Source organism: Alnus glutinosa, chromosome 3 (assembly GCF_958979055.1).
Source record: "Alnus glutinosa chromosome 3, dhAlnGlut1.1, whole genome shotgun sequence".
In the NCBI taxonomy this organism is placed as follows: Eukaryota; Viridiplantae; Streptophyta; class Magnoliopsida; order Fagales; family Betulaceae; genus Alnus; species Alnus glutinosa.
In genome coordinates, this window is record NC_084888.1 from 6,996,072 (window position 1) to 7,011,964 (window position 15,893).

Consider the following 15,893-nt stretch of genomic DNA (forward strand, 5'->3'; position numbering starts at 1 on the left):
GGTGGGTTGAGGCAGCGAGTTAGGCAAGCAAAGCAAGAGTTGGATGCAGCTCAAGCTCAGTTCCTGGCCTCACATGGTAATGTGGAGTGCCAACGGAGAGAAATGAAGTGTATGCATGCCTACATCTCTATTTTAGCTGCGGAAGAGAATTTTCTAAAGCAGAAATCCAGGAACTCTTGGCTTAATATAGGAGATGGTAACAATTCTTTCTTCCATAAATCAGTTACAGTTAGAAATTCTTCTAACCTAATCAAAATTCTAATGGATGAGGAGGGGAATAAGGTGGAGGATCAGCAAAAGCTTCTCGGTTCCACAACTCATGAGTTCAATCCTGATAAGGCAGATCGGGTGTCTCAATTGATTAAAGGAATTTTTCTCATAGATGTGTGGCTGGAATGGAAGCTGTAGTAACTTCTGAGGAATTCAGGAAGGTTATTTTTGCTGTGAATAAGCAAAAGGCTCTCGGGACTGGTGATTTTTTTGCTGGTTTCTTTCAAAAAGCTTGGACTATAGTAGGTGAGGATGTTTTTGATGCTATCCTGGAATTCTTCCAGTTAGGTCGGCTTCTTCAGAGGGTTAATGCCACTATATTAACCCTAGTGCCTAAGAAAAAGAATCCAGCTTCTATTGGGGATTACAGTCCCATTTCTTGTTGTAACCTCATGTCCAAGTGCATTACTAAAATCCTAGCTTATCGGTTGCTTCCTGGTCTTGATGACATCATAAGCCCCAACCAAGGAGCTTTTATTCTGGGAAGAAGCATCTCTGAAAATATTCTTTTAGCTCAGGAAATTGGTTGTGATTATCATAAGCAGAAGGGTAAACCTCGGTGCACATTGAAGATGGATTTAATGAAGGCTTATGACTCCATCAGTTAGGATTTCATTCTCCACTGCTTGCAGTGCTTTGGGGCTCCTCGGAAATTTGTAGCTTGGACTAGAGAATGCATTTCTAGTCCTAGTTACTCCATACCTCTCAATGGTACACTTGTTGGCTACTTTAAAGGAAGAAAGGAGCTTCAGCAAGGTGACCCCATGTCACCTTACCTTTTTTGTTATAGCGATGGAGGTGCTTTCTTTACTTTTGGAAGAGGAAACCAGAAACGACCCCTTGTTTGAATTCCATCCGAGGTGTTCTGGACTTAGACTAAATCATCCCTGTTTTGCATATGACTTATTGATTTTTTCTACTGCTACAACCAATTATGTCCAGGTTATCAAAGTTGTGTTGGGGGAGTTTGAAGCTCTTTCGGGGCTAAGGGCCAATCTGGCTAAAAGCACTTGCTTTTATGCTGGTACTTCAGAGTAGATTGAGAGGTGGTGAACCTTCTGTAGATGAGTGAAGGCTCCTTCCCGATACGCTACTTGGGAGTTCCCCTCATCACTAAGAGGTTGACAGCTGCTGACTGTGAGATTCTGGTTTCTAAGATCACTGATTGAATTGACTCTTGGTCGGTGAAAAACTTATCTTTTGCTGGTCGCCTTCAGCTCATTAATTCAGTCCTTTGCAGCCTTCAAGTTTATTAGTCTCGTATCTTTATTCTCTCAAAGAAGGTTATACAATTAATTGAAGAAAAATTCAATCGGTTCCTTTGGTGTCGGCAAGATGTTAAAGCAAGGGTTAAAGTGGCTTGGGATAGGGTGTGTGCTCCCAAGAGAGAAAGGGGGTTGGTTATCAAGAAGTTGGACACTAGGAACTGAGCTTCTATGATAGTTCATATCTGGAACTTGTTTGCTAAGGCCGGTTCCCTATGGGTTGCATGAGTGGAAGCAGTGTAGTTGAGAGGAAAAAGTTTTTGGCAAATCCTTATACCACAAACGTGCTCTTGGAGTTGGAGGAAGATTTTGAAGCTTAAGCCCCTTGCTAGACCTTTTCTTAGTTTCAAGATTGGTACTGGCAATCGGATTTTCCTATGGTATGATTCTTGGCACCCTACTAGTTGTCTTACTGAGAAATATGGATCCAGAACTTTAACAGCCGCCTTAGGCGGTGCGGTTAGCAGTTTTAGCTAATAACCATTAACCACAATCGCCTTTTCACAATATCAAGACAATAGAAAAACACCGTTTCTGTTAATGTAAGCACACAACAACAATATTGATTTCCATACTTGCTAACCATTCCACTAACCACCAAAAATACTTGCAAATCAATCGAGTTGATCCTATTTTATTATATTTGCTGCATTTTCTCTTGATCTCTTCAATTTATTCACTTTTTGGTGATAGGATGAGTTGATGCCCAACAATGGAATCTAAAAACTTAACTATTTCTTTTCCCTTGAGGGAGAATTGAAAAGAGAAAGTATTGCAGATGCCATTACTATATTTTCAGAATTTGCACTATTCTCAAAGCTGTAAATCAAACGTAGATACTACTCAAAGCTGCAAATCATGTTGTTCCTCTTCCTTAATTCTTAGAAGAGCACAAGAACCTCCACTCAATGCATAGAAGGGAAGTATTTTCCTGTTCCTTGCGTATGTTCCTACTAGTTTTTGCTTTCCTGTAGTTATTTAATCTTGGATTGTTTTTAAGACATCCTAGCCGTTAATGAGCTCCTCTCCATTTCATTTATCCGATTCCAAGAAGATTGGAGTATTCCATTAATTATGATTCCAAAGGTGAGAATTCAAGCCGTAGAGAAGACAATGATAGGGGTCTTTCATAATTTTTTTTTTTTAATGAAAAATGTCTTATGGTAAGGAATTTGCTCAGAAAATAGAATGTTGATGTTGGGAAGTCTGCCTTTCCCTGCAGTCCCATTCATCGACCATGAATCGCCCGAGCAATCCAAGGTTTAAATCGTTGGGAAATCCACTTTTTCCAACAAGGACGCTTGCCGACCAAGAATGATCCGAACAGCCCAAGTGTCAAATGCAACATTGACCGACAAAAGGTAATAATTGTAAGGCTGACAAAGGGACACGATTAGGTGACTGAGCACCAGAAAATCCAGGATTCACTGAAAGCCCATGCTCCACTAGTGATGAGTCAACCTGTCAGTCACTATTGGGAGTGTACCTGAACACTGCTCATGCCAGAACAAGTGATGTCCCTTAAAAGCCGGAATGATCTTACTTAGCCATAATTACAACGGCCTATAAATAGCAAAACCCGGGTATTGAGTTTGGTTCGGACTCTCATACTCTCTCTCTCTAATACGACTGTCTAACTTGGGCGTCGGAGGAGAACCGCTGGGGAAACCCAAAGCGTGTTCTTGTCATTTTGTAGGTCACTCGGAAGCATTCACTAGAAGCAGTCTCCACGTCACCGGTCGGAATCTCCATCAACAGTTGATATTGTCTGTTTGCAAGAAACTAAGCTTGAAGTTATGTCTTGTAGTGTTGTGTGTAGCTTGTGGGTGTGTCATCATTTAACATAGTGGAGTTGCTTGGATTCTAGAAGGGCTTCAGGTGGTATTCTAATTATGTTGTACAGAAGAGTGGTGAAAAAGATTGAATAGCGTATGGGAGACTATAAATAGCAAAACCCGGGTATTGAGTTTGGTTCGGACTCTCATACTCTCTCTCTCTAATACGACTGTCTAACTTGGGCGTCGGAGGAGAACCGCTGGGGAAACCCAAAGCGTGTTCTTGTCATTTTGTAGGTCACTCGGAAGCATTCACTAGAAGCAGTCTCCACGTCACCGGTCGGAATCTCCATCAACAGTTGATATTGTCTGTTTGCAAGAAACTAAGCTTGAAGTTATGTCTTGTAGTGTTGTGTGTAGCTTGTGGGTGTGTCATCATTTAACATAGTGGAGTTGCTTGGATTCTAGAAGGGCTTCAGGTGGTATTCTAATTATGTTGTACAGAAGAGTGGTGAAAAAGATTGAATAGCGTATGGGAGACTCCTCATTGGCTGACCCCTTTAGAAATGTTTAAGTTTATTTCACTCGGACTTTTTTGGGTGTTTATTGCCTTAATTCTGATAGGTAAAGAAGAAGGCTTATGTGGTATAAGTTGGCATTTACTCAATTGGTGGAACTCATCTTCATGTGTTAATGTCACACATTTCCCCAGTAAAAGGTTGAGAAAAGCCCACTTGTGCTCAGCGATAATGGAGTTCTTTGATTTCATTTTTGAGAGGGACCTAATGGACAATCCCTCTTGTTCCAAGGTAAAACACGTAAAAAATTAAAAATAAAAATAAAATAAAATAACCTTTGGTAGAACCTCACATGCACATACTTCCTGGTATCATCCAAATTTATGTTTAGAGGCAATTTTAAGATGGAATTTTATTTTTTGCAATTTTCAGTTGGATTTTATTTTCTGGAACTTATTGACACAATTCTCTTCATTCTTTTGCACTGATAAGAAAGGACGCTACTTCATCAAACTCTGCACAAGTCCCAGACCAAGTAATCTCGCTCTCATTTGTACATGATATATTATAAATTATATTAGCATATGATATAACCTGTGAACATTGATTAAGCTTCACAAGGGAACTCTAAAATTAATCATTAAAACAATTCTTAATGCTCTACGCGAATAAGAAAACATGAAAGAGCAAAATTCACTCGCACTTCCCAACTCACAAATTTTAAATCAAAACACGTGTACAAATTTATCAAATGCAACCAACCAACATTGGCTTCTTGATCTGCAAAGTCATGCAAAAAAGAGAAAAAAATTAACAATTAGAATAGTACTATACATCCCATAAAACATTCAAATAAAGAACTGAGTCAAAAATTTCACAATCAAAACGAAAACATATCAAGATCTCATCTCAACCCAAACCCTAATTCAGTTCAGTGTCTAGTATAAAGAAACTTTCTCAAGAAACAAACAAAAGATAATCAATTCACAGCCACACCTGTTTATCAAGAGGATGTCAGAAATTACCGGAGCCTACTTCGCGGAAGACAAGTGAGTGAAGAAGATGAACCAAGCCACGGGCTATAGGAGGAAACGAAACTGAGACTGCGAGACGGGGTATTTCTTCTCCCCTCCATTTTCAATCCTAGAAAATAAACATTAAAATATATGAGAAACCATACAATTATTCAAAATCATTTCCACCAGCAAAGAAGATGAGAATACTCTCTGTGCTCCTTAATGCACTGAATGAGCATACCTTTATTGCCAGTCAATCTCAATCCATTCCTCCTCAAATAAACCTTATACTGGTCGACTTTCAGTTTCTCTAGCTGACCATCTGCCACAAAACAGTAAAAGAAATAATAAAGTTTCATTTATGAACAAATCAATTCTTTATCAGATAGATCCCACACATTATTGATGGATTGTAGCCTGCTTTCTAGGATTTGGCTAGGTATTTGTACTTATTTCATTTCCGTAAGGAAATGGAAACATCACAATGGCCAAAATTTTAAAGACCCTTACCACTTGAGTCAACCCCTTGGAGTTGAAAATTGGAACGCCATACTGCCAATAAAGATATAATCAACTAAGATATACACAGAGAAACAAAACTACGCAGCAAGTACTCATTCTAGCTAGATAAACAATTAGCAAATTAACCGCAAGTACAAATCTTGAGTCAGATTGTAGTATATGCAAGAAACAAACATTTTCAGAAAGCAATACCCTCAACTAAGCCTAAAATATTCACAGTTAAAGAAAACTAACACGCCCAAATGCAAAATCAATCCTCTCTCTATCTATCACACACAAAGAGACTCACAAACCAAAAAAAAAAATTAATAATTCTGTCTCAAAAAAAATCTGCATGTTCATGTCAATTCTTTTCTTTCAAACAAATGGAGGAACACATATAAAACACTCAAGCACACACTATCCTAAGTCATTGACAGTACATGTCTTGTTTCATAAAATTTATGTATAGGCATGCATGTATGATGTCAAGTCGGTATGTTGAAGCACAACTTCAATCAAAATAGAGTTCTAGCAACCTTAGCAAGGAACCAACTGTAAAGTATTCCAACAACGTCATGCTGTTTCTTCCATATCTCTACCATTTGTCCCATAGTTGGTGCATTTATATTCTGAGGGGCAAGCACTGCAACACAGCTCGAACATAGTTCTAGGAAAACAAACTGTGGCTTCAGAAAACTGATTATAGCTTCTACTTCTCTGCATGATTCTGCCATAGGTGGGACCGCTTCCAGGTCCTCAAATTCACTTATATTTGAAGACGCCTTTGACTTTTGAGGCACCTTGGAGTAAGCATTAACTGTCTTAATTGGTATTTCATGTTTCACCACGTCTCCAGATCACTCTGAAAATAGTTTTCAGAGTTTTCCTTGATATTTCATGTTTCAACACGTCTCCAGATCACTCTGAAAATCTATTTAGAATATTTAGATGGGATGAATCACCTCCAAGCTACTAGAATCCACCTAAAACAGAACCAACTCGCACGGAGCAAAAATGGAGGGTATAAAATAGAGCTAAAATAGAGCTAACCGCAAGCATATAACCTCTGGTCAGATCTTACCACATAACCCAATCAGAAATCAGCAACTTCTATGCTGCTTTTAACAGGTGAAAGCTGAAAGTTTCCGTACATTTTGTAGGAAAGGTAGCATAGATGCCAAACAAATCGAACCCCAATCAAGTGTCACATAATCTGTCCCAAAGATTACAGCTTGGGCATCCAATCAATAAATCATCCAAACAGAGGTATCTAACGCTTGCAAAGAAAATTTAGGAAGAGAATAAGGTGGGGAAGCCACTAGCTAGAAGGCTTCGCTTGCTCACTCCAATGACATAGATTACACAGCAAAATGAGTAAATAAGGACCTTTAAAGATTAGGGATTACTGCTTTAAACAACTCTAAGGCTACAATATAACATGGTCTCTTAAAAACCTGAAAGATAAAAGATATTAAAAGTAATGATACTTTAGAAAAGGCTTGACATAGTATGCAACTATTTACTTCAGTTGCTAAATTGCCAAAAAAGATCCTATGATTCCAATTAGGTAAGAGGGGTCTTGAACTAAGAAATCGATTCTAGAAGCTAAAAAAGGGTATAGCAAAATAGATACAGAAAACAAAATAACCAAAGAAAACACCTTGATTCTATATCTATAGCTAGAATAGAAAACACCATGATTCTATTCTATATCTTTGTGTGTGTGTGTGTGTGTGAGAGAGAGAGAGAGAGAAGCAGAAATATTTCATAAAATAGACAGGAGAGGACAGCAAAATCACTTTGAGCTCATATTAAGCCACAGGAGATTAAAAAATAAAATAAATTGGCAAACATCTGCCTTTTGCCACCACACTATGCATTCTCAACCAATATTCGAGTTGAGACTAGTCCCATGCAATCAATGTCAACATTAAACCTACTGGCAAACTGGAACCGAGTTACTCAGAAAATTGACATTTATGCTTAACTATATACAATAATTTGGATTACCAATCACCATGATACAAAAAAGAGGAACAGGAATGAGCAATGTCATTTGCCTTAGATTTACATAAACAGCTTCAATGGTTTTGACAATTTAATTTTAATTCAATGCAACACCAGTTCTCACTTCATTCAACAAACGACGACCATGACCATTATCTTCAATATGCTCAAAGTTTTCTGTTCACTTCTGAAGGCACTCTCATATGACAACCATGTGATGGAACATCAGTACTTGATAGTATCACACTGTTTTTTCCCCTTTCCTCTTAAAAATACCATATCCTACACAGTTTCAGATTCATAACTCCAAAACTATAGTGGTCCACTTATTATCTTTACGATATGCCCCTCAAAATCGGATAACCAAAAAAAAAAAATACTAGTGCTGTAAAAAAAATTACGAACTTTCAGAAGGCACAAATTGAATAACAGATCACTAGAAACCAAAAAGTAATGTTGACAGTGAAAGATTTTTAAGCTTCCAACATATGCATGAGTCTGAGATAAGAAATCCTAATTTCTTTCTTCCCCCAAATTTCTTTACCTTTCTTTTCTTTTCTTTTTGCAAGTACTTTCCTTCTTTTACCCAAATTTTCTCAGTAAAACATAGGGCAAATACTAAACAAACCCATCTACAATATCCAATACCCACTACAATCAGAGCTAATTAAGAAAAGAAAAAGAACTAAATAACCCAAACCCATTGAAAAATAAAAAAGAAGGAAGACAAATGGGAAATGATCCAGACACCAGCTAAACAGAGAGTGAATGACCTTCATGGTCAAATTCACCACACATAAGTCTAATTTTATTTCTCTTTCCCACATTTTCTCAGCAACCAAGCAAAACTAGAACAGCTCATACCAACCCCAACCCAACAATATAATTCAAAATCCACTTCGATCATACCCCAATAATATACAAATGCACAATAAAACGACTCAAAATCATTGGAAAGAATTGCAAAATAGTAGGAAATCAAAAATCAAAGTAGCTTGGCAACTACACAGCAACAGAGCACTTCAAAAACTCCAAGAAAACGAACACGAAATGTTTGGTACTTCTAACACAAACAAAAACCCACAAATCCATCTCCAATTCAAAAATGCCCAAACATAATGTCTTAGAAATCACCCAAAGAGAAGAGGATAAAGAAAAAAAAAATACCTTCTTCGATCTTATGTGTGGAGCCATTTTGATAAATGAGGCGCAGATCCTTGCTCCTCTGTAATCAGAGCTTCTTCTCAAACACATCCCCCTCTTTGTAACGCAAAACCCACGAATGAAATTACTGAATAACAAGGCTGGTAGGGTTAGTTGGGATAGAAGGAAACAAAAATTGAAAGCCAAAATCAAAAGTGATGCCTTGATTATGATGCGATGGGCAAAGCTAAGAAAAGGAAAATCACTCACCAAATCGAAATTACTGATGTCGTAGACCTGTTGATGCACGGAACGTACACCTACTCACAACGATGGTGGAATCGTGTGATGCGATGGGTTATGGAGTAGATGCAAGAATTGAAGAGGTTGGTTGAATTAGTAAAGGCTGGGGAAGGGTGACGTGAAGAGAAAGACGGAGGAGTAAAGGCTGAGAGAAGATGGAGTAAAGGCTGCTTTGGTTTGGTTGAAGATGAAGTAAAGCTGATTTGTGCTTGGTTGAAGGAAGTGACTTCTAGTTTACTTTCTTTATTAAAATTTGGCAAACAATAAGATTTGATATTTTAGCTGTATTATTATTTAAGAAACTAATTATATTTGTTGTTGTATGTAGATTATTGTTGGGCAATTGTTGCAGCCGAAACACTTGCAGCACGATATAGACTTAAACATTTCACGGGACCTCTTAAAAAGCTTTCCTTTCAAGAATTAATAGATTGTTGTCTCCCTAACGAAAAGGAAGTTTATCCCTATCTCTATGACGCTGCTTTTGAATATATAAAGGAAAATGTAATTCGTGAAATGAGGCAATATGGATATACAGGGAAGAAAGGAACATGCAAACCAAAGTCCGAGGAGGAGGTAATAAGAAATCAAATTCTTTTATTATTATTTTTTATCTTGTCTTTGTTTTTTATTTACTCCCGTCTTTTCTTCTTCTAGAAAAAAAAAATGCTACATTTGTAAAGCATTGTGTGCCTATCAATTACAAAAACGAAGTCCACCTACTTAAATGCATAAGGGAGGGACCTGTATGTGCTGCGATGTGCATTACCAATGAATTACTGAAGTTAGGGAAGGTAAGTGCAATTCATTTATAATTGTCATTTAAAAAAACAAAAAAGATAATTTATTATTTTCTTAACTTTTTATGTTTTTGTTATCATGTAGCAAGATAAGAATAAGATCTATCAAGACTCAAAGAATTGGAAGAATAATAAAAAACAAAGAAATAAAACAAATGAAAAAGATCTCCACGCAATCATTATGATTGGGTACAGTACAATGAAGAATAATAAGAATTTTTGAACAATCAGAAATTCTTAGGGTAAATCATGAGGGAAGAATGGTGACGGTAGGGTTGTCAGGCCTTTCAGTTTTTTTTTTGAATAACAATTATAAATGAATTGCATTTAACTTCCCTAATTCCAGTAATTCATTGGTAATGCACATCGCACCACATACAGGTCCCTCCCTTATGCATTTAAGTAGGTGGGCTTCGTTTTTGTAATTGATATGCAAACAACACTTTACAAATGTAGCATTTTTTTTCTAGAAGAAGAAAAGACGGGAGTAAATAAAAAACAAAGACAAGACAAATAATAATAATAAAAGAATTTGATTTCTTATTACCTCTTCCTCAGACTTTGGTTTGCATGCTCATTTCTTCTCTATATATCTATATTGCTTCATTTCACAAATTTCATTTTCCTTGATATAATCAAAAGTAACGTCATAACGATAGGGATAAACTTCATTTTCGTTAGGGAGACAACAATCTATTAATTCTTAAAAAGAAAGCTTTTTAAGAGGTCACATGAAATGTTTAAGTATATATCATGCTGTAAGGGTTTCGGCTGCAACAATTGCCCAACAATAATCTACATACAACAACAAATATAATTAATTTCTTAAATAATAATACAGCTAAAATATCAAATCTTATTGTTTGCCAAATTTTGATGAAGAAAGTAAGCTAGAAGTCACTTACTATCGTATTGTTCATGAACATGTCTCTGAAACACCATGGGAGATTGATTGCACCAATCAAACCCTTCAGTGACCTATTACGTTAATCAATGTATAAGAATGTATACATATATTAGATAGGGACGCAATAATCATTATAAACTTTGCTAAAATGTGATTTTTCCATGTTAAGCGACACGTCACTTTTTTAAGAAGTTGAGTTATAAGAGTTCCTACAACTACGTGTGTCCTTTAAGCACGTGACATGCATATGTTTGTTATTAATGTTATCAACTAACTGCATTGATACTATTTACTTTGGTTACTAAATTGCCAAACAAGATCATATGATTCCAATTAGGTAAGAGGGGTCTTGAACTAAGAAATAGATTCTAGAAGCTAAAAATGGGTATGGCAAAATAGATATAGAAAACAAAATAACCAAAGAAAACACTATGATTCTATATCTATAGTTAGAATAAAAAACACCATGATTCTATTTATGAGTAATGATATTTACACAACACACTCGCATGGGGTGGGACCCACGAGTGTGTTGTATAATTGTTGTGTGAAGTGTATCTTTGTGTGTGTGAGAGAGAGAGAAGCAGAAATATTTCAAAAAATAGACAGGAGAGGACACAACAAAATCACTTTAGCGCGTATTAAGCCACAGGAGATTAAAAAATTTTTTAAAAAAAAAATGGCAAACATATGCCTTTTGCCACCACACTATGCATTCTCAACCTATATTTGAGTTGAGACTAGTCCCATGCAATCAATGTCAACATTAAACCTACTGGCAAACTGGAACCGAGTTACTCAAAAAATTGATATTTATGCATAACTATATACAATAATTTGGATTACCAATCACCAAAATACAAAAGAGAGGAACAGGTATGAGGAATGTCATTTGCCTTAGATTTACATATACAGCATCAATAGTTTTGACAATTTAATTTTAATTCAATGCAACACCAGTTCTCACTTCATTCAACAAACGACGACCATGACCATTATCTTCAATATGCTCGAAGTTTTCTATTCACTTCTGAAGGCACTCTCATATGACAACCATGTGATGGAACATCAGTACTTGTGCTAACTGCAATGATAGTATCACACTGTTTTTTCCCCGTTCCTCTTAATAACACCATATCCTACACAGTTTCAGATTCATAACTCCAAAACTATACTGGTCCACTTGTTATCTTTATGATATGCCCCACAAAATCAGATAACCAAAAAAAAAAAAACTAGTGCTGTAAAAAAAATCACAACCTTTTAGAAGGCACAAATTGAATAACAGATCACTAGAAACCAAAAAGTAATGTTAACAGTCAAAGAGTTTTAAGCTTCCAACATATGCATGAGTCTGAGATACGAAATCCTAATTTCTTACCTTTTTTTTCTTTTTCTTTTAGTAAGTAATTTCCTTCTTTCACCCAAATTTTCTCAGTAACACATAGGGCAAATACTAAACAACCCACCTCAAACGAACCAATAATGAGATAATATAGAGCCAAAAAAAAAACACTATAAGAAAAAATGCTTGAAAAGCACAAACGTTAGAAAAGAAGAAATCAAAGTAGTGTATTCCACAGTATCTCAATAATTAAACTGCTAAATTACATACTTATCCTTTCTCCACAATAAAGTAGAACTACTTAATACCAAACAAACCCATCTACAATATCCAATACCCAATACAATCAGACCTCATTAAGAAAAGAAAAAGAACTAAATAACCCAAACCCATTGAAAAAAGAAAAAGAAGACAAATGGGAAATGATCCAAACACCAGCTAAACAGAGAGTGAATGACCTTCATGGTCAAATTCACCACACACAAGTCTAATTTTATTTCTTTTTCCCACATTTTCTCAGCAACCAAGCAGAGCTAGAACAGCTCATACCCACTCAACTCAACAATATAATCCAAAACCCAATTCAATCATACCCCAATTATAAACAAATGCACAATAAAACGACTCAAAATCATTGGAAAGAATTGCAAAATAGTAGGAAATCAAAAATTAAAGTAGCTTGGCAACTACACAGTGACAGAGCACTTCAAAAACTCCAAGAAAACGAACGCGAAATGTTTGGTACTTCTAACACAAACAAAAACCCACAAATCCATCTCCACTCCAAGTACGCCCAAACATAAATACTATTTTTTATTGGTTTTAAAGTAACCACTTTCAACTGTCATATGAAACCAAAATTTAATTTAATCTACAGGTTAGAAATCCAACGCCCATCTTGGAAGTGGTTGGAATGACAGCTCCAATGCCCATCTTGTGAATGAATGACAATGAAAGCTAAGGAATAATGAACATCATCTTAAAAAAAATTAATGAACATCATCAGAAGAATTAATGAGTACAGCTCCAAGCACATCATCAACAATATAGGCAACAGGGAAAAGAGGAAATCAACAAGAAGCAAAAAATCCATCTCTAGATCAACCAAACTAGATGAGTAAACCTGCAAGTGGACAGCACTGATTACTACGAGTGAAATCCAAGCACAAAAGGTTGCAGACGAAAATTCGAGCATGCACCAAAATACATAGTCTATAAGAGATGAAAAAATCTCATATCATTTTTCTCCTGTCTCTAAATCATTCACTTTCTCTTCTAAAAAAATGTAAACTTCCAAAATTGCAACAGATATTGATAAACATCCACCATCAGCCATGAACAAAATAAATCACACACAAGTTTACTAGATTCAAAATAAAGTCAAGGCCAAAAATTGTAGAAAAGCTAAAGGTTGGCAACGATATCTCCATAAAAAGCACCTGTGAGATCAATCTGATGTACTAAACAGCAGGCCAAGAGATTGGACACCCAAAGAAGTAAAATCTGATACCCAAAGCCAAAGATAAAAAAATCAATACGAAAGGAGTAAGGCCACAACTTGAGAAATAACAGGAAGCAACAAGATTGAATCATATGAAGCCCTCAACTCCACATCCCCCAGGAAAAACAACAGATCCTTGGAAGACAATATTTTCATTATCATTAAATTTCATAAGCTCTTTACAGGTTTTTTGGTCAGCATAAGAGAACACCAAGTTAGTTACAAGGGCTGCAAGATACACAAGCGGCTATATATTCAAAACTAGAGCATGACGCCAAATAAAACATCAAGATCCACCTATGCAGAGCATCATAACTTTCAGTAGCTACAAAATTAGGCCTCCAGGGCCCACTAGCAAAATAGATCGAATAGAACTTAAACTATTCTAAATGGTACATTGTAGAGAATTGCCCTACATTTTGCATACATGTCCGCAAGTGCAGCACAAACAAAATGATCCAACTCCAAATTATATTTCAAAGCAATTACACGAATCAGTCTAACCATTTGGAGGTCCGTTATATCCCTACAAGCCCTTATCACAGAAGGCATTGTATAATTATCCAGCCACACCCCACACCGAATAATCTCCCTAAATGTCCCAAAACAGGTCATATAATCACCAACTTTAGCAAACCCACCAACCATTATACTATTACTAACTGGGTTTCTCTTTCTCATCCCACCAAATAAGGGTAAGCATCACCCAGAGCCTTATGTTGGACATACATGTTTTGCTACTTGACGAAACCCAACCTTCCAAACTCAAAACTAGCAAATAAAACACCGCAAAATCTCAGAAACCCACAAGCCAAATGTAACCAATAATACAAAGTGCAAAATTTCACAAACCCAAAATCCTAAAACCAATATAAAACACGCCAACCAACATATCAAATACAACACACATCGAAACAAAATCAAAAGAACCAATCTTGCACATCAAAACAAAAGCAAAAGAACTAAACTTGTGAATTGGGTACGACAGAGAACTCACGTAGAAGAAGAGGGGCCAAAGAGATGGTTCTCGTGGAGAAGCCGGAAGAGAGCCAGCCAAGAAACCAGGCCCTAGCCTCTCCGATTAGCTCTGAACAGATCCTATGAGACCTATAAACCCACAAACCAAAATCAAAATGTGAGATTCAGAATCAAAACCCACAAAACAAATCAAACCAAAATCATAAACCAAATCAAACTTGGGATTCACAGAAGCTTGCAAGAGGGAAGGAGCTCAACCTTTGCTTGGCTTCAGGAGACCGAGAACGCGGGACGGCTGAATAAAGAAATAGAAAATATGAAGAGAGGAGAGAACCTTGGCTCCGCAGACCAGACGAGCAGATCTGACAATATATCACCAAATTTACGAGCTTGCTGCAGAGGTGATTTTGAGGAAACTCATCAGAGTTTGGCGAAAAAGCTTCTTTGACGAGCTTACTACGAATGCTAACCATGATGAATGTAGCTTCACTTTTTGGTTGGTATACCAAGTCCTGGCATCGGTAGAGAAAAAGATTGTAGGCAATCTTGGAGAAAAGCCTTTGTCTTGGGATAGAATCCAGCTTCAGTGCACAATCTGCTGTAAAAAACATAAAAGGTCCAGATTTATGTTTTAAGTCTGAAGCATATCAAGCAAATGTCTAACGGCTGACGCCGTAAGAAAAGCAAAAGGCACTACCACAAAAACGGCTGAAACACAAAATCAACTTCCAGAGACTACAAACCAGTCTCCGAAGGAAAGGAGAAACCACTACCACCCATGACAACAAAAGCCAACTGAAACAACTCAAGACTCACTACCTACAAACAAAACCAAAAAACCACCATAGAAACACTCAAACAGGCACAAATAAATATTTTCTTAATTCCTATGAAATCATCCTTTATCCAAAATTTTGGATCTGACTTCTCAAAAAATATTTTTCAAGAGCCACTCTTCAGATTTGGAAGCTGATCGATGTCTTAGCTCATTTATATTCCTCCAAATATTATAGACAGAGGAGCTCAAGGTCAACCTACAAAGTTTAGCACGTAAATTCCTCTGCTTCAACAGTTCACCCCTAACCGGACAACATCATCCCAAATAACAGGGGGTTAACAACTTTTCAAATATGGAAGCTTGAACTACATTAAAAAAAACAAGAAGTTTGAACAAAAAGTTACGAGATCGAGAAGCCCTCAAGCACCACCTGGTTTTATTTACGTAAGAGAGAAACCAAACAAGAGAGAGAAGGACGAGAGTCACGAGAGCTTCGTGAGAGAGAGTTTGACTGAAAGAGAGTCTCAGATTCGAAATTTTTGTCATTTCTGACACCTGTTATTTCTGCTCGGGCCACGTGATTTTTAAGGAAAAGCTGATTCTTTACTTACCATTTGTCTTTGCACGTCCCAGTCGAAACTCGTGAGCGACGGAGCTGGGTTGGCAGGTAGGGTATGGCCTTCAAGTTCATTTACCAAAAAAAAAAAAAAAAAATTGATTTTCAGTCCTTTTGATTCTTACTTATTAAAATTTTTCGTCCTACTCGTAACAAATTTTTGACCT

The 15,893-nt window shown here is 36.7% G+C and overlaps 1 protein-coding gene across 1 annotated transcript; it reads right to left on the reverse strand.

Moving 5' to 3' along the window:
- Window positions 1–4,413: 4,413 nt before the first annotated feature.
- On the reverse strand, window positions 4,414–15,605 carry LOC133862202 (uncharacterized). The gene is made up of 7 exons (XM_062297966.1): window positions 15,515–15,605; window positions 14,591–14,930; window positions 14,352–14,461; window positions 5,355–5,396; window positions 5,086–5,166; window positions 4,854–4,971; window positions 4,414–4,608 (listed from the first exon to the last, which is right to left on the reverse strand). The coding sequence occupies exons 2-7, from the start codon at window positions 14,803–14,805 to the stop codon at window positions 4,554–4,556; spliced, it is 621 nt and encodes a 206-aa protein (XP_062153950.1). The 5' UTR covers window positions 14,806–14,930; window positions 15,515–15,605; the 3' UTR covers window positions 4,414–4,553.
- Between the last annotated feature and the right edge of the window lie 288 nt (window positions 15,606–15,893).

Bases quoted from the DNA above. Each gene is read 5' to 3' on its own strand.
- LOC133862202 (XM_062297966.1), bottom strand. From the start codon at position 14,805: ATGGTTAGCATTCGTAGTAAGCTCGTCAAAGAAGCTTTTTCGCCAAAC. The intron at 5,397-14,351 runs GTGAGTTCTCTG...CTTTATTGGCAG, and splicing joins TTTGGCCCCTCTTCTTCTAC to TATGGCGTTCCAATTTTCAA. The intron at 4,609-4,853 runs GTAATTTCTGAC...ATGACTTTGCAG, and splicing joins CTTCCGCGAAGTAGGCTCCG to ATCAAGAAGCCAATGTTGGT.